This window comes from Myotis yumanensis, unplaced genomic scaffold (genome assembly GCF_028538775.1).
Source record: "Myotis yumanensis isolate MYYU_CA2020_CCGP unplaced genomic scaffold, mMyoYum1.0.hap1 SCAF_11, whole genome shotgun sequence".
NCBI classification, from domain to species: Eukaryota; Metazoa; Chordata; class Mammalia; order Chiroptera; family Vespertilionidae; genus Myotis; species Myotis yumanensis.
Genome location: NW_027223762.1, coordinates 2545660 through 2573238, shown reverse-complemented (window position 1 = coordinate 2573238; position 27579 = coordinate 2545660). Strand labels below are relative to the sequence as shown.

Sequence of the window (27579 nt, the reverse complement as noted above, 5' to 3'; positions counted from 1 at the left end):
AAATTTAATGAGTTTGAATGACATTGATTTGCAGTATTCTGAGCTTGCTCTGGTGCTTGCTCAGGTTGGTTGGCACTGGAGTTCATTTAAAGGATTCTGTTGCAATTAAAAATGGCACTAGAAGCCCAGCTGGTCTGGCTCAGTGGTTGAGCATCCATCCAGGAGCCAAGAGGTTACAGTTCGATTCCAGGTCAGGGCACATGCCTGGGTTGTGGGCTTGATCCCTAGTAGTGGGTATGCAGGAGGCAGCCAATCCTTGATGTCCTTCTCTCATCATTGTTTCTCTCTATCCCTCTCTCTTCCCTTAAAAAAAATCAATAAAAACATACTTTTAAAAATGTCACTAGAGCCATGGCCGGTTTGGCTCAGTGGATAGAGCATCGGCCTGCGGACTGAAGGGTCCTGGGTTTGATTCCGGTCAAGGGCATGTACCTTGGTTGCGGGCAAATCCCCAGTAGGGGGTGTGCAGGAGGCAGCTGATCGATGTTTCTCTCTCATTGATGTTTCTAGCTCTCTGTCTCTCTCTCCCTTCCTCTCTGTAAAAAATCAATAAAATATATTTAATAAAATAAAATAAAATGTCACTAAAAGAATCAAATTCAAAGCTTTCCTCCGTGCCCCTTTGAAAACAAATAAAAACTACTTACCTGAATACCCCCTTTGAAGTTTTGGATTGGCTGCTTGGGAAAGTCTGTCTTATACTAAAGTGACTTGTAGTTGAAGTATTCTAGCAGGACATTTAACCCAGTGGCTTTAGATGAGTACTGGCCAAAATGATACTTTTCAGCATTTTCTGTCTTTACACTTGTTTGAATATCTCTTTATCATAGTCATTAGTCAGCAGGAACACTGCACTGGGAGACCATTTCTGCCATTTTTAACTCTAGATTTGTGCCATTGTAGGCAAATCACATGTCATCTTCTGGGCCCGGCTTCCTCGTATCTATAATAATAAAAGCGTAATATGCTAATTAGACCAGACAGCTGAACAACCTTCCCGATGAAGCTGGGGCTGCAAGGGCTGAGCCCCTTGCATGAATTTCGTGCATCGGGCCTCTAGTATAAAATAATAGGGCTGACCCTGGCCAGTGTTGTTCAGTGGTTGGGGTGTCACCCCAAGTACTGAAGGGTCTCAGGTTTGATTTCTGGTTAAGGGCATATGCCTGGGTTGCGGATTCGTTCCCTGTCTCCTGGTCAGGGGGTGTGCAGGAGGCAACCAGTCAAAGTGTCTCTCTCACATCAATGTTTCTCTTTTTGTTCCTCTCTCCCTCCCTCCTACCTTTTCTGAAAAGCAGTGGGAAAAATATTCTCTGGTGAGGATGACTAGATAGATAGATAGATAGATAGATAGATAGATAGATAGAGCTGTTCTAATTCTTAGAGCTGCACTGTCTAGTCCAGTGGTTCTCAACCTTCTGGCCCTTTAAATACAGTTCCTCATGTTGTGACCCAACCATAAAATTATTTTCATTGCTACTTCATAACTGTAATGTTGCTACTGTTATGAATCGTAATGTAAATATCTGATATGCAGGATGGTCTTAGGCGACCCCTGTGAAAGGGTCATTCGACCGCCAAAGGGGTCGCGACCCACAGATTGAGAACCGCTGGTCTAGTCTGTCATGATGAAAATGGTTTATATCTGCGTCCACTGTTCTAGGCACTGGCCACATCGAGCACTAGAAATATGCTTGGTGAACTAAGGAAGTGAATTTTTCATTTGTTGAGTTGCAGTTAATTTAAATTGGTGCATGTGACTAGTATAACAAGAGTTCTAGAGAATAATCTCAAAAAGCTGATCCATGATCTAGCTTAAGCATTAGACAGGACTCTGATCTGACCTCACTTAGTAATATTTTTCTTTAATTATTTAGTAAATTGTTTCCTGTCCCATTATTTAAAACTCCCTACAAAATTCTAGAGTTATACTTAGCATTGATTTTTTTACTCATAAGGGTTGATGATTCATTGGTATGGTTAAAATTTAAATATATTGGTGTGTACCTTTTTGTTTTGTCTGAAACTTCTGGCCCATAACCATTTTTTCATGCATGTGTCAAATTTAAACTTAATATACTTAAATATTAGATGAAAAGTGTTTAATTTGCTTTCTCTATTACACTCAATGTCTTATTTCTTGGAATTTTAGGGGATACTCCATTTTATGCAGATTCACTTGTAGGAACATATAGCAAAATTATGGATCATAAAAACTCACTATGTTTCCCTGAAGATGCAGAAATTTCTAAACATGCAAAGAATCTCATCTGCGCCTTCCTAACAGAGAGGTAATATACATTGAATGTCTTTATAGAGATGGCTCCTTTTACTTTTAAATTTGTAGAAATGAAACTTATTTACGTATGAAATCATTCTCCTTATCTAAATGCATTTAATTCTGGATTAGCCTTTTTTTTTTTTTTTTTTTTTTTTTTACTACTAAGCGTGGTGTTGGGTTACTCTTAATCATTTTGTATGTGCAGCCTAATTGTAATTTAACTCTAACCTTAACCCTCATGTCTAAAAAGAAAAAAATAGAACTTTGTAAAATAATGCATTTGAGAGAAATAAAACTTTTGTATTATTCACATTTCCTCTAAGGTGGCTTGAGCCATGTTACCTTTGATTGTACAGTTTTTGTAAGGAGTATTTTGTGCAGATAAATACTAAACAGGTTATAATCTTAAAAACTGAGCTGGGAGTGCCTCCTTTCCAACCCGTTTTTATTTGCATTTGAATATGAGCAAGTCTGTCCTAGTAATTCTATATTTCTTAAAACAAAATAGATGAACAGCATTTTGAAAACCTGCCTCAAAGAGAACAACTAGAAAGTTCTTAAGAGTTTCTTCCTTGGCCTCTCCATTCAATTCTTCTCTGGTTTCTCTTCTATATTTGTGAGTCATCATATCAAAGCACCAACACATACAAGAGGGTACTTGCTCCCCCATCCAAATTTGACTTACTAGCTTTATGGTCTTAAGGATATTATTTTACTCTTCTTGGAAATAATTTTATTCATCCATAAAATCATGGGATCAGAATAGATTAAAGTAAGGGCATTTGTAGCTCTAAAATGCTATGATTCCTTATGTTTGTTAGCTAGTTGCTATTATAAGAAATTCTATAGTGACTATCCTCATACAATCATCTTTGCATACTTTTTGTAGGATAAATCTTAAAGATGGAATTCTGGGAATTGAGTGATGTTGCAAAATTGACCTAGAGAAGCCACATCAGGGAATATTTTCAACAGTAATTTTTCCTCATTCTCATCAAACTGAATATTATGAATTTTTTCCTTTTTCCATCTGAAGCAAGAAAAGTTATTTTTATTGTTCCTCATTAAAGAGGTTAATCATTTTTACATGTTTACCAATCATTTGTAGAATGAAACTTTAAGATTTGTTAATTATATGATTAATGTACAATCCATGCTGTTAAACTCAAAACAAAACCTGTATCATGTTTTGACTTGATGGGATGATCATAATTTGTGCTGAAAGATCAAATATAAAATAGGGTATAGCATATGTTATTGAAATGAGTATCATTCATGAAAGATTTGTCTTAGCAATTTATTGGGAGGGAGGTTGCAGTAAAGAATGATTGTAGGTAGAGAAAAGATATTTTGAAAATAATTTAATGCCATTAGTGTGGCTAGGAGCACTTCCCTCTAAAGTTTACAGTTTTTTCTCTTAAACATAACTCCAAGGCATATAAAAAAAACAAGTACTTTTTATTTTCAGTCTATTTTATTTTTATTTTTCATACAGTCTTAATTGAAGACTCAAAGGGTCAACGAATGAAATTAACTTTTTTTGTATTCAGAGATATAATTTATCAGAGTAAATATGGATAGCTTCAAATATAAAATGTGATTTCTTTTTAAGAAGGGGAGAGATTTTTAAAATAATGGTTTTATTGGAAAGGTTTTGATAATTGTTCTGGGCCAAAAGTTAGATCTTCATCCATTTTGTGTCTTAAAGTTGGTTATGCAATTTTGACACACGTAGGGGAATTTTTTTATTTGAAAGTCTCATGTGTATTTTTTGTTTGGCACAAACTACTGATTGAAATATATTTCACTTTCCATGGCATTTCCTATATACACTACAGTCTTCTTTATCTATAGAGATTATATACTATAAAATTGAGATTGCTTTTTCTTGAGAAACATTTATGCTATACTTTTAAAAAAGATATCTCAAACTCATTTGTGATCCTTATGTTGATTATTGTCTAGATAAAAGGTTAATGTTCTCGTCTTTTCATAACCTTTTTACATAATCTTTAACTGCATCGTAGGGAGGTACGACTTGGGAGAAATGGGGTAGAAGAAATCAAACAACATCCTTTCTTTAAGAATGATCAATGGAATTGGGATAACATAAGAGAGAGTAAGTCAATACATTTAAATATTTCCATTCCACATTTTAAATTGATTCTTAATTTGAATTAACAAGCATATTTCATATACTTAATGCTAATTTTAAAATTGAGAGTTCCATTTCATATTTGTTCAATGGCAATATTTATAACTAAATTCATATTACCTCAGTATTTTAGCAAACTAAGCATACGATAAATATGTATTTATTAGCAATATTTCCCAATACTTTTATAAAAACATAGGTTTCTTTATTTTTCATGTTAAATTTGATGGTTCTCAATAATTTGCAGAAAGGAGAAATATAAACTTTTAATTTGAAGAGTAAGAAATACTTAAAGAATATAGAAAAATGAAAACCAAAGAATGTATATGCAACATATTGCTGTTTGTAATTTAATGCCTAGAGTAATATCATATTGCTTTTTTTGTTTAATTGATTTACCTGTATTTAAAACTGCTTTTAGTATATGTGCTGCTGAAGCGAGCACTAAAACTGCTTTAAGGTAGTAATAAAATACTTAAAAATTTTAATTCTTTGAAACGATAAAATGTTACTAAAATTTTCTATAGTAAATCACAGATATGTTATTAATTATATATTATTGTTCAGCATGTTAATATTAATATAATATATTGTTCATAAAGCAAAACAAAATAGGGGTAGTTCATTTTTTTATTATGAGTGAAATAATTTCTTTCTTTTAATAGCGGCAGCTCCAGTAGTACCTGAACTCAGCAGTGACATAGACAGCAGCAATTTTGATGATATTGAAGATGATAAAGGAGATGTAGAAACCTTCCCAATTCCTAAAGCTTTTGTGGGAAATCAGCTGCCTTTTATAGGATTTACCTACTACAGAGAAAATTTGTATGTGATTTGTTTGTTACATTTTTATTGTTTCAGAGTCTAGCTATAAAACATTGTCTTACTTTGGGACTGGATTATTTTTAAAAGTATTAATTTGTTTTAAACTTTTTCTAAAAGGACTATCAAAAGAGTTATTTTTAATTTCATTTTATTTTATTTCTCTGATGCTATATGATATTCATTTACAAATGAATGCAAGGCAATGCTCTATATTATTTTGGGCTACAGGTAAGACCAAATACCTGCTTTTGAAGATTGTCAACTAATGAGGGATATGAAAAGGTTATATACTCATAATGAAGGGTAGAATGTGATATTTGCTCTAAGAAAGGGACCCAAAAAATCTAAGATGCTTTGGAAGAAAAATAAAAGTCATGCTTGTTTGGGTTGAGGGTAGGGAGAAGTTAGGCAAGACCTCAAGGCAGAGATGGCATGTTAGCCAAATTTAAAGATAAGAAAGGGTTTTTTGAGTGGCCGAGATGTGGGGAGGTGAGTAGTGGAAGCAAAGTTTGGAATGTAAGCATACATTGAGAGCAGAGTAGTGTAATCCAGTGGGGCTCAAACATAGGATATATATGACTGGCTTATGACCATTTGGGGGACTTGATAAGACTATGGTTTTCTTGCCCAAATCCATCTAGCACAGAGCCTGGCACAGGTCATTCAATACATGTTGGTTGACTGAAGTGATTTTTGGGGGGTAAGATTAGAGAATAGATGGAAGTTGGAGTTTAAGGGGAAGAATAACGCAACAGATGATTGTTGTGTGCTAAGGGACTTTTGCCTTTATAGGCAGTGAGGAGCCACTGAAGTGTTAAATAGTTGAGTGAAGCATTGAAGACATTGGAGAAACGCTTTGTCCTTCCATGTGTAATGATGAGGGTGACCAACCATTATGATTTGCCCAGGACTAAGTAGTTTCCTAGCATGTGGCGTGGGACTTTCATCCTAAAACATTTTTCTCTTTAAAACTTATAAAATCCAGGCAAACCAGGAAGAATTGGTCACCCTGTTACTACAAGAATTGGTCACCCTGTTACCAGTAGTGTTCTCAAAACTATCGTAATGCTGACTAAAATGAAAGTATCCATGCCAGGAGAATCCCACGAATGTTTATAGGCAGTGAGGAAGGACCCAATTAAGAGAGAGATTGACAAAAGTGATCATTTTATGTGTTAAGCCCTGGAGATCAAGAGATGTTATCTTTGAAAAGGAGGACAGATGTCTCTTTCTAGAAAATGTCTAGAAAAGAAGAATAAAATAGTTACAGAACTTGAGATGAAGAGGAAGCAAGTATAGTTTCATTTAGAGACTCCAATCTCAACAGTGTTAAGTAACAGAATATCTGGTAAGAGTGAGAGGCAAGAAAAGTTTAGCATTTTATTTTTTATTATTTTAAATAGATTTCTTTATTGATTTCAGAGAGAGTGAGAGAGAGAAACATCAATGATGAGAATCATTGATCGGCTGCCTCCAGCATGTCCCCTACTGGAGATCGAGCCCGAAAGCCAGGCATGTGCCCTTGGCTGGAATCGAACCTGGGACTCTTCAGTCCGCATGCCAACACTCTATATCCACTGAGCTAAACCAGCTAGGGCAAGTTTAGCATTTTAAATGATTGAAACAGTCTAAATATCCAGAGGGGAAAATGTTGCTTCATTTAAAATAAATTGAAGTGGAAAGACAGAGATCTTTGTGATTATAATTTAATTCTGAGAAGAAGTTGGTATTAGAAAATTGATTAAAATTACATGTAAAATAATTTATTTTCCTGCCTTTTCTTCTAGGTTATTAAGTGACTTTCCATCTTGTAGAGAAAATGATTCAATACAAACAAGGAAAAATGAAGTATGTACAAATTTTACTTCTCTATTTTAATCACATGTCCAAATATTTTAGTAATGTCCATGCATTTTTAAAAGATTCTTTGATGCTACTTTTTGAATCATTAGATGGTATTCCTTATTGCAATATAGTTCAGCATAATATTGAACTAATTAATTTCTTTGACAAATGTCATTGTGTAAGATACAATGGCTAGTAGAACAATGAATTATACATGGCTTTGGGCTTAGTTTTAATACCAAACATGACAGTAGGTTATTGAACAGCTATACTACCAGTTATAAAATGTTATAATCTTAGTTCTATAAAAGTACAGAAAATAAGTTGTAAAAGTACAGAAATAGTGGAGAGATTCAAATTTTGAGTATTTAGCAATGAATTCATATAAAGGATAATTTTATCAAACAGTTACAGTATTTTGTGAGGCTAACCATTTTTCTCTTCAAAACTTATAAATCTAAAATATTTGGTTGAATAATTTTGGTACAATTTGTGTTTTAGGAATTTGATAAAGCAAAACAAGCATTTTAATATTTTGTTTTTCTTTCTTTCTTTGTTTTAAATAGGAAAGTCAAGAGGTATGTTGATGTCATATATCTTGAAAAACTGAGACAACAGACTCATTACTCTAGCAGTGTTTTGATATAGCCTTATTCCACTTAGCATTTGGAACACTACATCTCCCAAGACAGAAGTTCTCAACCTTTTTTCTACCAAGTATCCCTTTTATTATTGCTCCTATGGATCTGTCATTTAAAATGTATATTATGTATTTTTATGATTTCATTTATCAAAGACATAATTGGCAGCAATTAGCATGTGAAAACTAGTGTGATCAAATTATATTAATGCAATAGTAATTACATTTGACTAGTTCATTGGTCTGTATATTCTTATTAGGGGGAGAATATAGTTTTGTTTAAGGTATATGAAATTTTTTAAAAACCATGGAGAACCTAATCACTAGAAAGAATAGTGGGAAGAATTTTGGCCTTGGAATCTCAAAGACTTAGGTTGAGTTTTTTTGTTCTGCCACTTATTAACTATGTTGTCTTGGCCCAATTATTCATCCTTTTTGGATTTTAGTTTCTTTATTGAGTAGATATAGTACTACCATCTTTTTAGGGCTTTTTTTTAGGATTAATGAAACCACATTTGTCAAGTGCCTGCCACTGTTCCTAAGGCATGAAAGGAACTCAAAAGTTAAAGCCTTTATAAAAGTAATAATGCTCCAAAAGTGGATTATTTAATACTTTCTGTAACTTTAGTTTGCTTACAGTCTGACAGATGTAGCCTAGAAAGATTTTTAAAGAATGACAAGATGGCCCAGCCCATGTGGCTTGGTTGATTGTCGACCTATGAACCAGGAGATCACAGTTCATTCCAGGTCGGGGCACATGCCTGGATTGTGGGCTTGATCCCTTATAGGGGGCGTGCAGGAGACAGCCGATCAATGATTCTCTCTCATCATTGATGTTTCTACCTCTCCCTCTCCCTTCCTCTGAAATAAAAAAAAAAAATATTTTTAAAAAGAATGACAAGATGACTTGTAACTCATTATTTGTCATTTACTCAATAAAATTATTGATTATAACTCTTTACAGTATGGTGCCCAGCACTGTAGAAAGATATAAAGAAGAGCTTATATTCTTATTTTTAAGAATACTAGTATATTTGAGCATGCTCAATCAAATTTTCTGAATATTTGTTTTGTATATAGACCTTTTATAAGCACAAATGGTAACAGTATTTTTACATAAATAGTCTGCAGAAGAACAGTGGAGGTTATCCTTTATTCCTAATGAATGAGAAACTTGTGTCAGAAGGTTCTTATTCACATGTTTACATAGTGTGGTCATACAGACATGTTTACTGTCCTAGACAGAAAGTAAGAGATGGGGGATTGCCCCCTGTCAATAAAAGCCACATTAGAAGGTATAAATATGGTACCACTATAGAGGAGATTAAATTAAGTTAAAAGAAAAGAGAAGCTTATCATTGTTTTCTTTAAGCCTCTCATCTTTTAAGTGTGACCAAATTTTATAATTATAATTTCTTTTCTGACAGATTCAGAAAAAACTATACACATTAGAAGAACACCTTAGCACTGAGATACAAGCAAAAGAGGAAATAGAGCAGAAGTGCAGGTATATTTTGTAGATAATTGAATAGTATATTATAAAATTTAAGTTTAAACATATTACTAAAAATGTAATTATATGATTATTTTTAAATTTATAGTAAATTATTTTATTGTAAATTAGGAGTAATTTTATTTACAGTTTCTTTTGAAATTCTTTAGATCTGTTAATACTCGCCTAGAGAAAGTAGCAAAGGAGCTAGAAGAAGAGGTAAAGTTGCTCTACAGTTTTATTAACATTTTTGTTTATAAAAAGTTTTGATTCCTAGTGTTCTCTTGGTACCATATTAATATACATCTTGGTTTATGATAAAATCTACCTGTAGCATGGGTGGATAGGACTAAAATTATAGGATAATCATGATAATAGGCTTCATTTTTGTTGTGTTTTTGCAAAACTTGAGTTAATTTAGTATGTGTAGATATTTAAAGTAAAAAAAAAATTGCATTTGTATTAATGACATGGCTTAAAAACAGAAAGTGACCATTGTTTCTTTTTTAAAATTTTTATTCATAACATTTTTGACCCATGCTTTTATCACGTAAAAATGGTTCAGTGGTGACAGAATGTTATCAAAGTTTGACTTTGAATAGTAAACAAAACACTTACAGTGTTAAGAGTAGTGTACTATTTTTAAAATATGAAAAACAGTATTGCAGTTTTAATAATATAGCAGTTACAGCTTTTATTTATGTTTTCTTATCTGCTTGAAATAACTGAAATAGTTTTTGTTTTATTATAATTTTTATACATGCTTTTTTCTGATAATAACTTGAAGCACTATTTCAGATTACCTTAAGGAAAAATGTGGAATCAACATTAAGACAATTAGAAAGAGAAAAGGCGCTTCTTCAGCACAAAAATGCAGAATATCAGCGGAAAGCTGATCATGAAGCAGACAAGAAACGAAATTTGGAAAATGATGGTTTGTGGTATAGAATATTAAATACCAAGAAAAAAATTAAGTGTGTGTGTATGTGTGTGTTGTGTTGACTCTTGCCACTGAAATGCTTTTTATCATAGTTAACAGTTTAAAAGATCAACTCGAAGATTTGAAAAAAAGAAATCAGAACTCTCAAATATCCACCGAGAAAGTGAATCAGCTCCAGAGACAAGTAAGTTGATCTCAGTTTGTAATAAGGATATTGAATTTCATTTATGACTCCCCATTAACAGTTTTAATTATCAGTGTTACAAGAGGATTTTACCTCTAATTTTAAAGTGAAATCATTAAGAAGTATTTTTAGGTATTTGTTTATTTTAAATACTTTGTAATGGGGTAAGAAATTGAGGTATTTTCATCATATACACCTATATTTGTTTGTTGTTTGATTTGAATGGAATGACAGCTGGATGAAACCAATGCTTTGCTGCGAACAGAATCTGATGCTGCAGCCCGGTTAAGAAAAAGCCAGGCAGAAAGTTCAAAACAGATTCAGCAGTTGGAATCTAACAATAGAGATCTACAAGATAAAAATTGCCTGTTGGAGACTGCCAAGTTAAAACTTGAAAAGGAATTTATCAATCTTCAGTCGGTTCTAGAATCTGAAAGGAGGGACCGAACCCATGGATCAGAGATAATTAATGATTTACAAGGTATTAACATAGATATTGCACTTGAATTCATCTTAATGATTTATATTTTGGAAATAACTTTAGATGATGGATAATGTACTGGAGTAGCACATTTCTGAATATGTAAAGTTAGGGTATTAGAAGTACATTAATATGAAATTTTGTGAGCAAAAGATTTACTTTCAAATAGTTTGAACTATTTTAAGTATCAAGCTGCCTCCCAGGGTAGTAGATTGGGTTCCAGTTGCATTAACTATAAAGCAATATCTCAACTGTATCATCTGTACCAACAATTATAAAACTTCTGCTCATAAATACCAATTTCAAAGTATGAGGTGACATCCAGATTTTTTACTCTTAACATATGTATATACTAGAGGCCCGGTGCACAAAAATTTGTGCACAAGGGGGTGGGGGGGGGGGGGCCCTCAGCCCGGCCTGTGCCCATTCACAGTCCAGGACCCCTTGGGGGATGTCCACCTGTCGACTTAGGCCCACTCCCCGGGGGATCAGGCCTAAGCTTGCAGTCAGACATCCTTCTGGCAGCCAGGGAGCCCTCAGGGGATGTCTGACTAAAGGCTTAGGCCCCCAAGGGATCGGGTCTAAACCGTTAGTTGGACATTCTTAGTGCTGCCACGGAGGTGGGAGAGGCTTCTGCCACCACCACTGCACTGGCCAGCCATGAGCCAGCTTCTGGCTGAGTGCCACTCCCCATATGGAAGTGCACTGACCACTAGGGGGCAGCTCCAGCATTGAGCGTCTGCCCCCTGATGGCCAGTGCGCATCATAGCAACCGATCATTCTGCTGTTCAGTCAATGTGCATATTGGCCTTTTATTATTATTATATAGGATGTCCCTATTTCCCCCCTTTTGCCCCCTCTACCCAGCTCTTGCCCCCCACTTCTCTCTGGCCATCACCATACTGTTGTCTGTGTCCATGGGTTGTGCATATATTTTCTTTGGCTAATCCCTTCTTTAAATTCACTTCTTAAAATTTTTATTTTCAGATAAATGCTTATAACTGCACTATTATATATTTTCTATTATATCATTTAGAATTAAGATATTTTTTAATTGAACCCTTGTAAATTTTAACACAATTTAATAAATTATGCTAGAAGCAATTAGGAGATTTTTAATGTAATGCAGATACATTTCAATTAATATTTCATTAATTTTTAATTTTTTAATATTTTAATTTGAAATAATCTCATACATGTAAAAAAACTATAAAATACTACAGCATATTTTTTAAAAAATATATTTTATTGATTTTTACAGAGAGGAAGGGAGACGAATAGAGAGTTAGAAATATCGATGAGAGAGAAACATCGATCAGCTGCCTCCTGCACAGCCCATACTGGGGATGTGCCCGCAAGCAAGGTACATGCCCTTGGCCGGAATCGAACTCGGGACCCTTCAGTCCGCAGGCCGACGCTCTATCCACTGAGCCAAACCGGTTAGGGCACTACAGCATATTATATGTACCCTTCACCCAATTTCTTAGGTGTTAATAATTTAAACATAACCATTATACAACTAACAAAATTTGGAATATATTTTTCTTATAATCTCTTTAATGTTACTTAATCCACTTACTTTGTTTTTGTTAATCTTCACCCAAGGATATTTTTCCATTGAATTTTAGAGAGAGTGAAGGGAAAGGGAGAGACACATTGATTGGTTGCCTCCTGTACATGCTTTGATAGGGACTGGGGATCAAGCCAGCAACTGACGTACATGTCCTTGACTGGAATCGAACCTGGGACCCTTCAGTCCACGGGCTAATGCTCTATCCACTGAGTAAAACAGGCTGCAGCTTAATTCATTTACTTTTAATCTATATGTGTCTTTATATTTAAAGTGGGTTTTGTTTTTGATTCACCCTCATAATCTTTTAATTGGTGCATTTATGCCACTGACTTTCAGAGTGCTTACTGATAGAGTTACTACCATATCAGGCGGCTTCTGGGGCTTCTGGGGCCGGCCTGCCTTGGATGGCGGCGCTCTGGCAGCTCGCGCTGTCCCACCCTGCTGCAGTATGCAAATTAGCCGCCATCTTTGTTGGCGGTTAATTCGCATATCGCGCTGATTAGCCAATGGGAGGCGTGGCGAAGGTACAGTCAATTACCATGTTTGTCTATTATTAGATAGGATACACGTACACACTTTGTGGATTTATTGTTCCTTTAAATGTTGCAATATTAGGTAGAATATCTGGCCTAGAAGAAGATGTAAAGAATGGCAAAATCTTATTAACAAAAGTTGAGATGGAGAAGAGACAACTTCAGGAGAGATTCACTGATTTGGAAAAGGTAAAACATTAATCTTTATATTTGTGTAAGAGTTTCAGATTGGAAAACTTATTCTAAAATAAGAGAAACCATTTATTTCTGCATACTTATGGATTCTTATATTTAGACTTGGTTCTGTAGACTAGGGATTTATATATATATATATATTTTTTTCTATATATATGTTTTTTAATCTTCACCTGAGAGCATGTTTCCATTGATTTTAGAGAGAGAGGATGGGAGAGAGAGAGAGAGAAACATCGATGTGACAGAGATGCATCAGTTGGTTGCCTCCAGTACGCATCCCAGTGGGGAATCAAACCCCAACTTGGGTATGTGCCCTGTCTGGGAATTGAGCCTGCAACCTTTTGGTGTATGGGACAACTCTCTAATCAATTGAGCCACACTGGCCAGGGCAGAATATATAGTTCTTAAGGCTTGCCATAGCCCTACATAAGCAGCTCTTAGTATGTTAGATGCTTAGGGAGGGACTCTCCTGGAGTGTGTATAATGAGGATGCTTCTCTCTAGGGGTCCAAGGAAAACTCAAATTTTCACTTATAACATGTCATAAAAATTATACATAGTTACGACTTTTGGCATTCAGAAGTTTTTCTTTAAAAATACTATAAGCTAGGGATAATTTCTAGACTCTGTGAAGTTAATAGTTTATTCTGTTTATTCATTTTAAGTATTTAGTATGTTATATGTGGTAGAAATATCAGGATGCAGTCTGTACTTTAATAATTTTACAGTCTAATTGGTAATTTCTAAAGTAATAGTAACTCACAGAGATAATTATAAGGCAGTATGGTAAATAGAATGATAGAGGTATGGACAAGGGATGGAGTAGGTGCACAGGATGAATTCCTGACCTGACGGCAGGATTGGTTGACAGGGCACATTGTGAGTTGGGGAGGAAAGCATGAGCAAGGCACAGAGGGTGGAAAATAAAAAAGGTCTAGTCTGTTTATTTAAGTATAAACTGTTCAATATTTCTGGAGTATAGAGCAGGGGCAACAAATTTCAGTCTTTTAAGGGAAAGACAGTAAATACTTTAGGCTTTGTGGGCTTTAATGTCTCTGTTGCAACTACCCAGTTTTGCTGCAATACATAAAGGAGTGGGCGTGGTTGTGTCCAATGAAATTTTTAAAAAATGGCAGGCCAATAAAGTCCTCCTGTAAGAGTGAGAATTTAGTGGCTAGAGTGAGGCTAGAGAGCTAGGCATGAGCTAGATCATGCAAGATTTTGAATATTCTGTTAAGAAACTTCGTTTCTTTAAGTAATGGACTGGCCACTGAAGAGCCTTTTTTTTTTCCTTTTAATTGATTTTGGAGAGGGAGAAAGAGAGAAACATCAGTGATAAAGAGAATCATTGATTGGCTGCCTCCTGCACGCTCCCCCGACTGGGGATCAAGCCCGCAACCCAGGCATATGCCCCTCATCGGAATCGAATCTGGGGTCCTTCGGTCTGCAGGCCCACGCTCTATCCACTGGACCAAACTGGCTAGGGCGCCACTGAAGATCTTTAAGTTGGTAGATCACTGTATATCAGGAGAACAGATTTGAAGAGGATAAGACAAGTCAGACTCTTTCAGTATTTAGATAATGGAGACTTTTCTAGTGCAGTGGTTAAAAGGATGGGAACTAGAGGTGAATCTGAGAAATATTTAGTAAAGGAATATTTGGCAGCAATTAGTAATTGGTTAGATGTGGCATGTGAGTAGTAAGTACTCAAGGATGAGTTCAGGTTCCTACTTTGTGAAGAAATACGGAATAGTGCCATTAATTTATTTTAAAGAAAGGAAAAACAGCTCTTTTAGAGGAAACAATGATAAATCAATTTTAGTCCTAAGTGTGAGGAGCATGTGAAACAGCCAAATTAGGATATCTATAAAGCAGTAAGTTATGGTAATAGAAGCTAGAATTATTTGCAAGTCATCGATATAGAAGTAGCTAAAATCATGCAAATGGAAGAGCCCATCTGGGAAGAATTTGTTTAGAGCAGTAGTTTTTCAGGACAGAGACTTGTGAATTATTAGTTTGAAAAAATTATTTCAGCATTAAATATTTTACTTAAAACACAAAAGAAATATATATATTTATGATACAAACTATAGAAAACATAATTAGGAAATCTTTCGAGGGTATATAGAAAATAAACTGATTTCTGTTATTAAAGATTCTCAACTTAAAACATGTCTCCTACATATTGAAGGTAAGTGTGAATGGTAGAGGATCCTGAGATCTTTTAAGATAGAGCAAAAGGAAACATTTGATATGTTTGAAAAGTTTAAGATATAATAATATAGGAAGAGGAGAAGCATTGGCTAAAGAACACTGCCTCCAGCAAACACCAATGTTTAAGCAGTAATTTGGGGGTAAACTTCACAAGCAACAGAAAAGATGAGAGCAGAATGGGGAGAACCAAGTGAATTCAGTGTCAGTTAGGTCAAGGAAATTAGGTCAAGGAAATAGTTTCAAGGGCAACAGTGAGTTCAAGTGAGATAAAGACTAAAAAGTGTCTGTTGAATTTGATATTGAAAATATCATTGGTCACTTTATTGAGATCAAACCATCTCAATACAGATCTCAGAATAGTAGAGCGGAGTTGTGGGAGGTTAATATAGTGGGAAGAGAACTGATAGAGTTATGTAGATTACTTATACAAGCAATTTTAATGAATAGAAAAGGGGAAATATTGGACATTCTTGATAAGTCTATTTAAAAAACCTTTGTAACTTTTTGAAATTGTCAACAGTCTATTTGTTGATAGCTGCCATTTTCATCTTTAATAGGAAAAGAACAACATGGAGATAGATATGACATATCAACTAAAAGTTATACAGCAGAGCTTAGAACAAGAAGAAGCTGAGCATAAAACTACAAAAGCACGGCTGGCAGATAAAAATAAGATTTATGAATCTATTGAAGAAGCTAAATCAGAAGCCATGAAAGGTATGCATTTTTATAAGAGGGTTTTCTAGCATCATCTTACTACGAATTGATTCTGTATTCAGTTCTTTGGTTTTGAAAATATTTGTTTATATTTTATTGCCAAATACTGGAGGAGAAACACTATTAGGGAAGCTTTACATATATAACTCCACCTTCCCCTTTAGCAATAATTTCTAAGACAGGAAGGCCCCCAAAAATTACTAGATCAAAGAGAAATTACTATTTTCATGATATCGGTAGTGACAGGCATGCAGAATGTGAAGTTCTCAGATTTGGCGGGGGGGCGGAGGGGTATGCTTTTTTTTAATACTTAGTTTAACATTTCATTGGCTTATGTTTCTTGCCACTTTCTTCAAGATAAAGATTTTAAAGTAATAGCTGAGCTAACTAGAATAGAAGCTCACTAAGTATTTTGAGCTCTGGCATGATGAAGATATTAGTTAGATTTGGTCAAAACCTTACAATACTAATGAATATAGGGTAAGATTAACAAAATTAACTTTTTCATAAACCAGCTTGTATCTTGGAATTGTTTTAGGCTAATTACTTGTTTTCCAAACTGTGTTTATAATTATGATGGATTTGCAATTACAAAGGAAATCAATATTCTTATGAAAGATTCTTAAAACTCTTAATAGAAACTTTATTTCATATTGAAATATAACATTTATGAGTAACTTAGCAAAAAATAGGCTTATAATTATTTAATGTATTCATGGTGGAGATTTTTTGCTTGATATTTAAGGCACTAATTCAGGATGATAAGAGATGAAATGGCTGTTTTTCTGTCTGTGGTCTAGAAGACAGATAAGAATTTCTTTTGGAGTATAATTTGGTGCAATAAAATGCAAACATTTTTTACATTTGTAGTGCACAACGTGTGACTATCACCCAAAACAAGGTATAGAATCTGTCTTTTCATCACCTCAACAAATCCACGTATCACTTACGCCTCTTTTTATTTTTTCTCTGCCTACATTAGGGTGATTGTTCTTTAAAAATGTGTATATTCATTCATAGGTTATTCTCTGAACTGATGAAAATAAATTCAGTATAATAATAACTGCCATTTTTTTCAAACTCCTTGTTATAACACTAACATAAGATGCATGATGACGTTAGTATTTGAAGGAGTGCACAAAACTTAAATGTTATAGGTGGTAATCAAACCTGGCTCTAAAGCCTTGGATCTTCCCACTGCAGATCATTGCCTCCGTTGATTAAGAATATGACTTCGCCATCAATGAATTACTAGCTCTGTGACTTTGTCTGGTTACATAACTATCTGTGCCTTGTTTCCTACAAAGGGGCAATAAAAGTATTAGGTTGTTGTGAAAACCAAGTTCAGTGATACATGAAAAGTGCTTAGAAATGCTAGCTATTAATAGCATGTGAAGAATAGTTTCATTTTCCACACTTTTGAAGACAGTTCATTAAAAACTGAACATTCATAGGTTTAATTTTTACTTAACATAACTTTATAGTAAATGATAATTAGATGTTCAGCATTAGATAGGAAGGAGCAGAGGAACCTAGTTGGATTTGAACAGATTTTCAAGTATAAAAAAGTAAGTAAAGATTAATCATAGTCCTAGTAATCAATGTTATACTTTTATATTTTCTCAATTTTGTATAGTTTTGCTTTTTTCTTTTAAAAAATAATTATGAACATTTCCTTAAGTCATTAGAAACTCTTCTTAAACAGTGAGCACTTATTAAGTGTTTGCCATAGTTCAGGCAACATTTAAGTGCTATACATACATTAACTAAAAATCTGTATAATGTCCCTGTGAGGGTAGGTATTATCACCATTCTAGACATAAGGAAACTGAGCCTCAGATAGGTTAATTAACTTGACCAGTCAAATAATTAGAAAGTGTCAGGGCCAGGGTTTAAACTCAAAGAGTTTGGTTCCAGAGCCCTGTCCTTGACCACCTCCCTAAAACATAGTTGTTATCCTCTGCCTGGTAATATGCTAGTATGGAAAGAGCCACAGAGGTAATGGACTCTACCTTAATGTTTGAAGATAAGACAAGTAACACTGAGGGGCACAGAATAGCAGGGGGGAAAAATCTTTATTTAAAAGATATAAGTATCTTTTTTTATCCTCACTCGAGGATAGGTTTATTGATTTTTATTTTTTTTAGAGAGAGAGAGACAGAGAGAGAGAGAACACGAAACAGATGTTCTCAAGAGAAAAACATTGATTGCCCCAACTGGGGATGGAACCCTGAAAGAAACCTAAGTATATGCCCTCCTAAGTATGTGCCCTGACCGGGAATCAAAACTGTAACCTTTTGGTGTATGGGATGACGCTCCAACCAACCGAGCCACCCAGCCAGGGCTAAAAGATATAAGTATCTTTTAGAACCATAAATAAAGGTAGAATTATTTTATTTCCATTAGAACACATATAATATTACAGAATGTGGTAAATTTTTGTATCCTGTAAATGAAATACCTAATTTTCAAGCATGAAATTGTTGACATTTCCAATACGTTAACAGGAGTGATGAAAATATTAAACAGGATTTAAAAATATTTTTAAGGAGCATCATTTACTATAATTTTTATTAGCACTACATCATGTATTTGATATGCTTCTTTTGTTTATATATTCATGGTTATGTTTATTTTGTGGCAATAGAAATGGAAAAAAAGCTCTTGGAGGAAAGGACTTTAAAACAGAAAGTGGAGAACCTGTTGCTGGAAGCTGAGAAAAAATGCTCTATATTAGACTGTGACCTGAAACAGTCACAGCAGAAAGTAAATGAACTCCTTAAACAGAAAGATGTGCTCAATGAAGATGTAAGTATGTTTCTAATAAATAATATATTATTTAATGAATTAATAGTAAACTAGGCTTATTTGTAAAGGAACAATGATGATTTCATAATGTAAAATTTTTTTCCTATAAAATAACATTTTATAACCTTTAAATTTTACTGAATTTGGATAATATACTAAACAAATAATAATTTTTAAAACTGTAAAGTTATTTTTAATGTAAAAGCCATATTTTATTTTTTAAAACATTATCAAAAATATTTTACTGTGAAATGAATTCACTGCCTGAGGGCAAAAATCTGTTTTGCATCATCATATATGCTGCAAACTTATTGATAAGAAAAATCAAAATAATTTACTTACATACCAAGTACACAATTTATTTTTTTAGGTTAGAAACTTGACATTAAAAATAGAGCAGGAAACTCAAAAGCGCTGCCTCACACAAAATGACTTGAAGATGCAAACACAGCAAGTTAACACACTAAAAATGTCAGAAAAGCAGTTAAAACAAGAGAATAATCATCTCATGGAAATGAAAATGAACTTGGAAAAACAGAATGCTGAACTTCGAAAGTAAGTTAATTGTTTGAGACAAAGTTTTACTAATATGCACAACTATCCACATGTAAATTACCTTAATTTTGGTTTATCTGAGGATTTTTTTGGACCATTTTATTTTCTTGACCATGTTTTTTATTGTTGTTGTATCAGTGGTGTGTAGAGTGCCACTGTTGTTCTTTAAGAAGATTACTAGTATATTTGCTTCCCCAGCAGTGTTACTACCACCACCTTATTGTGATGCAGTGACAGAGAGCGGTGGTATGGGAGCGGAAGAAAACGTATGGGGTTTTCACCCCGTGCTCCTAAGATTCCTCTTGGGACTGTCTCTCAAGCTTACTTCCCGTGTATTCTTTGTTTGTCCCTTAGTACCTAGGACTTGGAAATGTTTCACTGTTAAGGAAATACCATATAAATTTTTAAAGCTCTTCTTAAGGATATAGTCTAGTGCCCTATTTATTAGAAGCTAGAAAACATTAAGATACGTTTTTGAAAAATTATAATTTTTGTTTTTTTAATAAGCCTAGAATTAGGCTTGCTTTTAATTTAATTTTTTATTTAACTTTATTTCTTTATTGAAAATTAACATACAAACAGAAAAAGTACACAAATAAGTGTAGAACTTACTGCGTTTTTGTAAAGTGTTTACAAATCTTTGCATTTACCATCACATTTAGCTATAAAACCCTGCACTCCTAATGTCCACTTAGGCCCTCTCCCAGTCACTTCTTAACTCATATAAGATAACCAATTTGGGGGTGCTCTTTTAATTCTAAAACTTGGTTGGCATAAGTGGCTGATTAACAGTGCATGTATGAAAATATGTAATTTTTGTTACTGGTTTAATATAGCACTATTTGGTCTCAGAACCCCTTTATACTCTTAAAAATTATTGAGGGCCAAAGAATGTTTGTTTATGTGAGTTACATCTAATGATTTTTTTTCTTAGAAATTAAAACCATTTTAAAACATAAAAGCATACATTTCATTAGCTGTTGGAGTGTTGACATCATGATATCTTTTACCCTCAAGAAAAGTCCATATACAACTAGTGAGAGAATGGGAGTTAAAAAGAAAACACACCAATGAGCCCTAGTTGGTTTGGCTCAGTGGATAGAGCTTTGGTCCTCGAACTGAAGGGTCCTGGGTTCAATTCCAGTCAAGGGCTTGTATCTCGATTGCAGCCCTGGTTGGGCACGTGTGGGAGATAATCCATGTGACTATCTCACATCGATGTGACCCCCCCCCCCCCCCGCCCTTCCACTCTAAAAAAAGAGTCAATGGAAAAATATACTTGGGTGAGGATTGAGAAAACAAACACAATGATGCTTATTTATTAGTGTTATGAAAATGATGCCTTCCTGGATTGTCTGAAAGGGTCTCAGGGACTTCCTGGGTGTCCCCAGAACACATTGGAAGAGTCACTGGCTTAATATGTGTATAACTTATTTAAACATTTGACTTAATGTTACCACAGAGAACGTCAAGATGCAGACGGGCAAATGAAAGAGCTCCAAGATCAGCTTGAAGCAGAACAGTATTTCTCAGTAAGTTCCAGGCACATTCATTAAAAAATTATTGAACTAAGAATATTTTTGCTGCAGAGCCAGGAGAATGATTCTTGCCTTTAGAATAGTTTCTATTATCATTGTTAGAAAAATAGTTCTAAGCACATGCCCATACTTTATGAAGTTGATTAAAAGCATTGCTTTTAGAGGAAGACTGTGAAAGAAATAAAATTGTCATTTTAACATTTGTACTTTTTTGAGCTCAGTTTTAAAATATGAAATAGTATATGTCACCTCTGTTTCATTGATTTAAGCCAACAAAATTTCTTGTTTAAGTTAGTAATGTTTTTTTGCCTCTTTATCCCTATCAGTCTATATCATTTAATGAGAAATCTCAGTATGATATTCTGTTGAAAATCACACTTCTAAATTATTAGCTGAACTTTATTGGTTAATTGGTTGATTATATGAAAATCAAAAAGCGTATTAAACTATTAATTTGCTCAGGGGCTCAACATTTCTCAGTGTTATTAATATATTTGTATGTATCAACTTTTTGTCTGGGTAGTTTTTTGAATGTAGAACTATTCTTGATGATGATGATGATATATGTCTGTTATATTTTGCTGTTTAGACTCTCTATAAAACACAGGTTAGGGAACTTAAAGAAGAGTGTGAAGAAAAGACCAAACTTTGTAAAGAATTACAGCAGAAGAAACAGGAATTACAGGATGAAAGGTAAGGACAGGGTCCTGTCTCTTGTTCATAACCACATGCCCTGCCCCTAGAAGAGTGCCTGCTATACTCGAAATAAAAATTGTTGATGAAGTGAATTAGACGTAAACTTTGACTTCAGAGTGAAAATTGAAGATGCTATGTCTCTAAAATGTAGGGACTCCTTGGCTGCTCAACTGGAGATCACCTTGACCAAAGCAGATTCTGAGCAGCTGGCTCGTTCAATTGCTGAAGAACAGTATTCTGATTTGGAAAAAGAGAAAATCATGAAAGAGCTGGAGATCAAAGAGATGATGGCTCGGCATAAACAGGAACTCAGTGAAAAAGATGCTACAATTGCATCTGTAAGTAAAATTCTTGGTTCATTTTTTATTATAATTAAATTACCATATCATAAATCTTCCTTACAAGGTCTAGAAAAATAACATAAATCAAATGAAACATTGTACATGTTGGCTAGGAGATTTTCCATCCACTTAACTGTCTGCTTCTAGTGTTGTTTCCACTGATCACACTGGCAGAAATTAAGTACCTTAACTAATTTTAAATGTTTGAAGGATGTTTGGAAAATGGCATTTGTATTTACTGCTATGGGGAGTGTAGATTTAGTATGGCATAGAATAGGATTATAAATAGTATGGCAGTTTCCAGTAATTTTTAAAAAAATATATTTTATTGATTTTTTACAGAGAGGAAGGGAGACGAATAGAGAGTTAGAAACATTGACGAGAGAGAAACATCGATCAGCTGCCTCCTGCACATCTCCTACTGGGGATGTGCCCGCAGCCAAGGTACATGTCCTTGACCGGAGTCGAACCTGGGACCCTTGAGTCCGCAGGTCAACGCTCTATCCACTGAGCCAAACCAGTTAGGGCAGTAAATTTTAAATATTTATATTATCCAAAGAAAGTCAACATTAAGATAAATATGCTAGAGGAATTCAGGCACAATACTCATAGCAGTAAGTATATTTGTAATAGCAAAAATTCAAATGTCTTATCAATAGAGGAATGAGTGGATGGATGAAGTGTGGTAGAATATGGAACTATGTCAGTTAAAATGAATTAATTAGGTCTCTGTATCAACAACTAAATATAATATCAAGTGAAAGTAGGTACAGAAAGATAAATACAGCACGGTGCTACTTATGGACAATTTAAAATCACATGAAAATCCACTATATATTATTTCATGTATATATAATGAAAGTACACAATTGTGAATGAAGGATGAACACACAGTTCACAGTGAGAATTCCTTCAGGAAGAATAGGATTTGGCGAGAATACAAAAGGACATCAACTTTAGTAAAATTTTATGTTCTGTTTTAAAATAATGTTCTGAAAGAAGTACTGCACTTTTAACTTTTGTTTATTCTGCACGGTGCAATGCAGAGCTTTGTTACAGTATTTGCGCTTTTTTTAAGTTTATTAAATTTTTTCTCATTAAAAATACTGCTGAGGATATTTAGGAAGAGGGCATTTTTTTGGCTTCCTGGGGTGCATATGAAGTATATTATGGTTTAAGTTTTCTTCAAAAGTGAAGTTTGGTAAGGTAGTGCAAAGACAGGAAGTTTAGAGATAGATGTACTTAGAAAAACAGGAGTTTTAGTAACAGTCTAGGATATTTTCATTTTGAATTCTTGCTTGATAACTTAAATTTTTAATTCCTTAGCTTGAAGAAACTAATAGGACATTAACTAGTGATGTTGCCAATCTTGCAAATGAGAAAGAAGAATTAAATAACAAATTGAAAGATGTCCAAGAACGTATGTATTAACAAAGAATGTTAATTTTAAATATACCTAATGGTGGTCAGTGGCTTAGTTATCAATATAATGGTGACATTTTTGTGTGTTTCAGAACTGTCAAGGTTGAAAGATGAAGAGATAAGTGCAGCAGCTATTAAAGCACAATTTGAGAAGCAGTTATTAACAGAGAGAACACTCAAAACGCAAGTATGTGTAGTAAACTCTAAATAGGACTTTGAAATTTTTTTAGTTTGTCTTTTCTCCTTGACTTCTGGCGTTACACATTAGCTGTAGCTGTCAGTGAATGTATCAGTATTTATGAACAGTCCTAGTTATCTGACTTTTGCCAAGGTAATAGAAGTTAGATTTGATTAACATTGTTTAGTTCAATATTTATTAAAGTTTTTGTTAATTTTTCCATATGGAATCACATTCCCTCCTAATTTTTTATTATAATCTGATAAGTTTTTTTCTGCTTTTTAAGAAACTTTAGAGAATGACCATTTGCTGACAGCCTAAAAAAGGGTCATTCTGAAAAAGATACCTGTGATATTGACCATCCTTCTGTCAACTCTCATGGTGGTGTAGACAGCACCAATACTTTTGAGTCCCACATGTTTTGCTCTGTGCTTGGACGTGTATTTTATTAATGGAGTACAACTGCCAAATTCTCTTCCAGATCAAAGAAGATCTGCCTAGTAAAAGTCTGTCTTAAAACCAAAAACTCAAATTGGAAGAAAGTGACATCAGATCAGACCTATAAGCATTTTAAATCACAGTTCTCTGAAAACATGAATGAAAAACTAGTAGAATAGAGGTTGGGGAAGGATAACGAGTAATGAAAGGAGGTGTGTTTCCTAATCTGTAAGGTGTTTCTTTGTGGCCCTGTGTATAGGGAAGGAGATCATTAGTGGCTATATAATTTGCTATTGGTGAGTTACCACGAAACCACCAATGTAATGTATTTTTTGTTTACATATTTTTATTTTTATGTTTTTAAGGCTGTGAATAAGTTGGCTGAGATCATGAATCGAAAAGAACCTATCAAGCGTGGTAGTGACACAGATGTGCGGAGAAAAGAGAAGGAGAATAGAAAGCTACATATGGAGCTGAAATCGGAACGTGAAAAATTGACCCAGCAGATGATCAAGTATCAGAAAGAACTGAATGAGATGCAGGCTGTAAGGATACCTTTGGAATTCTAGTTTAAAGACTTCTTTTTTAAGAAGTAGAATTACTTTCATGTCTGTATATATTTTATTGGTTATAGAACATTTATATTAATAATTACTGGACTAAGAAGTAAAATTATGAGATACATGGCATCCAGTTAATTTGATACAATTTAATTCCTCATAGCAAATAGCTGAAGAGAGCCAGATTCGCATTGAACTGCAGATGACACTGGACAGTAAAGACAGTGACATTGAGCAGCTGCGGTCACAGCTCCAGGCCTTACATATGGGCATGGACAGTTCCAGTACAGGCAGTGGACCAGGGGATGCTGAGGCAGATGATGGATTTCCAGGTACAACAAACTTGTTTTCAGCCCTATCTTTATTTTTATTAAAAGCCTTTTGTCTTAAATATAAACCTGTTGATTATTTAAACCCTGTGACTGACTTTGTTCTTGAGGAAAAGTGTTTGTCATTTCTTTAAGGCAGAAACCTACTCCTTGGAGTAGGGATTCAAACAACAGTTTTAACTTATTTTACTTAGTGATCTTTGACAACATCCTTCATTAAAAATGCAAAAGAAAGTTTCACATATTTAGATATTTAAATTAGCTCATTATATATTATAGGCAGCTCTCTTGAAACTTTCATTTTATTTTCTCTTAACTCTTTTCTGCATTCTTACTTTCTTTATGTTGGGTGTTTAGTTCATATCACTCAATCACACACTATGGAATCCATGTCATTCACCTACCAACGTTCCTCTACCTCTCTCAATATTGCCACTAAGCCTTCCAGTTCTCATGTGCTTCTTGACTCTGGTTCTGACTCAGAAGAAGAATCTTTGCCTTACTTACCTATTTCATCGGAACCTAATGATACAGGTGATAGCCTGAAAATCTTCACCTTTGAGGTTTTTCTGACTACCCTTAATTTTAGTCCTTGTGAAAAACTTTTAACTAATATTCACTAACAAATTGCTCTAGTCCCAGTTAAAAAGAGACTCCTGCATGGACAAAGAGTTTGTTTTGGGGGGCATTTGCACTTGGCATTGCTGTGACAATTGATAGACTTATTTAGTCAGCTTACAAGAAATGAGACAGTACTTTGTATCATTTAAGGGCATTTGGTTTCACTGCCTGTTTCAGCCATTTTCAACCAAGAAGAAACTCTTTTTGAGGCTTCATATCAAGAGTGATAGTACTGAAAAAGCATGTAGACTGTCTCAGAGAACGCGTTTGGGTTTTTATCAACTGCTTGCCTAGGCAACATTTTGCTTGGCCTTAAAAGAGAGTATAAAACAATTTGACCTGATCCTTGCTCTTATCGTTTAAATGAAGAAACAGGATAGAAAATACATGAAATTATGTTTAACACAAAGTTAGTCTGGGTACAAAAACATGTAATGTAAATGCCACAGGAAATTAATGTATGAGCAGTTGAATGTAAGGTAAAATTTAGTCTCTTATTAGTTGAATTCAAAGTAAAATAACTATAGTTACTTACATTGTCACCACATTTCCCAGGTATATAATATAAATCATAAGTGATCCTGTTGAAGTTGTTTTAGAGCTTAGCAATAAAATTATTTCAGTCTTATGCATAATGTTAGATGTCATCTGACTTAGTCCCTTAAGCTGGCATAGGACCATGTCCAGACAGTTGAGCACGTGGGCTCTTTTTTAATGACAGCATTTCTTTCTGTTCAGACAGTTTGGAAGGGTGTTGATGTCAGAGAGTATATAGGCGCTGGAGTCAGAGAGTATATAGGCGCTGGAGTCTCTGTGTGACCTTTCTATGGGGTGGTAAGACTTAAGAAAGTTTAGGTAAAGCATCTAGCACGGATTCAGACATGTAGTAGATGTTAAACAAGTGATAGCTACTTTTATTAATAGAGTAATATCCAAAAATGCTTATTTCACTTAATTATTTTATTGAAAGATGCTGATCAAATGCCAGTAGAACAAATTATAAGGATTCAGTCTTTACTAGAATTTTATTGATTTTGATATTTTGGAATTTAGAAATCATGTGGTTGTATTGCTATGCATTAATCAATTTTAATCTATAATTTACATAATTTTATTTAATTTTATTATAGCCATTCTAAAAGTTAATTTTCTCTGAACATGCAATTACTCCCTTAAAATGTTTTCTTTTCGAAGAAAATGTGCAGTATATCTGTAATGAGGCCTCCTTCCAAAGGAAAAACCAAGGGTTCTAGTACAGGTGTATAGTGAGAATAAAGAGCTGCTTCTCTTCTTTGCAGCTTTTCTGCTGAACTGTGCAAATGCATGAATTCAATCAGCAGGGCATTTGACTTGATAAACTATAGGATATATATTTCCAATGTCATATAACCTGGATTTTGTTTTGCATTGCATAACTTGCTTTTACTGATCCCGCATTGTTATTATATCCTAGATAATGAGCAGTGGTAAATTCTGAAGGATATAATTGATTTGTTTTGTGACTTTTATATTAAAATATTGTTAAATTTCTCATTTTCTTAGAATTGTTATATTTATCCTCCTATGTGTATTTATAGAATCAAGACTAGAGGGATGGCTTTCATTACCTGTGAGAAACAACACTAAGAAGTTTGGATGGGTTAGAAAGGTAATTGGTACTTTTCATTGTGGTTTAGCTACATACAGCCATTTCATTTTTGTAGGTATAAAGAACATATAAGTAATATAACTAAAACATTCAGACACATAAAACTTTTTTGCACTGTCTGATTTGGAATGACATGGTTTTATATATCTTTGTGAAAAATAACTTTTGTCATTAATATATTGTTAATAATAAAATAGGTTTTGGTGGGAAAACAAATCTGGATATGACAGACCCATTTATTTATTTTCCTCTGTTACTATGATTATTGATGTTACGTTCGTCTTTGAGGTGTCTTAGTTCATTGAAGCTTGTATACCGCAACTCGGTAGCTTATGAAAAACAGAAACTTATTTCTCACAGTTCTGGAGGCTGGA

General features: G+C 34.1%; 1 protein-coding gene across 1 annotated transcript in view; it reads left to right on the top strand.

The window, feature by feature from the left end:
- The window catches only part of ROCK2 (Rho associated coiled-coil containing protein kinase 2), a 92643-nt gene that overhangs the window by 51715 nt on the left and 13349 nt on the right, over window positions 1-27579 (top strand). Inside the window, exons 7-28 of the mRNA XM_070428685.1 lie at window positions 2150-2288; window positions 4306-4397; window positions 5099-5258; window positions 7046-7106; window positions 7670-7681; window positions 9171-9250; window positions 9406-9454; window positions 10034-10169; window positions 10268-10359; window positions 10594-10840; window positions 13029-13135; window positions 15912-16071; window positions 18719-18879; window positions 19250-19434; window positions 20897-20966; window positions 21562-21665; window positions 21820-22006; window positions 23336-23429; window positions 23524-23618; window positions 24413-24592; window positions 24771-24939; window positions 27135-27205. Coding sequence (XP_070284786.1) covers window positions 2150-2288; window positions 4306-4397; window positions 5099-5258; window positions 7046-7106; window positions 7670-7681; window positions 9171-9250; window positions 9406-9454; window positions 10034-10169; window positions 10268-10359; window positions 10594-10840; window positions 13029-13135; window positions 15912-16071; window positions 18719-18879; window positions 19250-19434; window positions 20897-20966; window positions 21562-21665; window positions 21820-22006; window positions 23336-23429; window positions 23524-23618; window positions 24413-24592; window positions 24771-24939; window positions 27135-27205 — 2651 coding nt within the window. The remainder of the gene's footprint in view (window positions 1-2149; window positions 2289-4305; window positions 4398-5098; window positions 5259-7045; window positions 7107-7669; window positions 7682-9170; window positions 9251-9405; window positions 9455-10033; window positions 10170-10267; window positions 10360-10593; window positions 10841-13028; window positions 13136-15911; window positions 16072-18718; window positions 18880-19249; window positions 19435-20896; window positions 20967-21561; window positions 21666-21819; window positions 22007-23335; window positions 23430-23523; window positions 23619-24412; window positions 24593-24770; window positions 24940-27134; window positions 27206-27579) is intronic.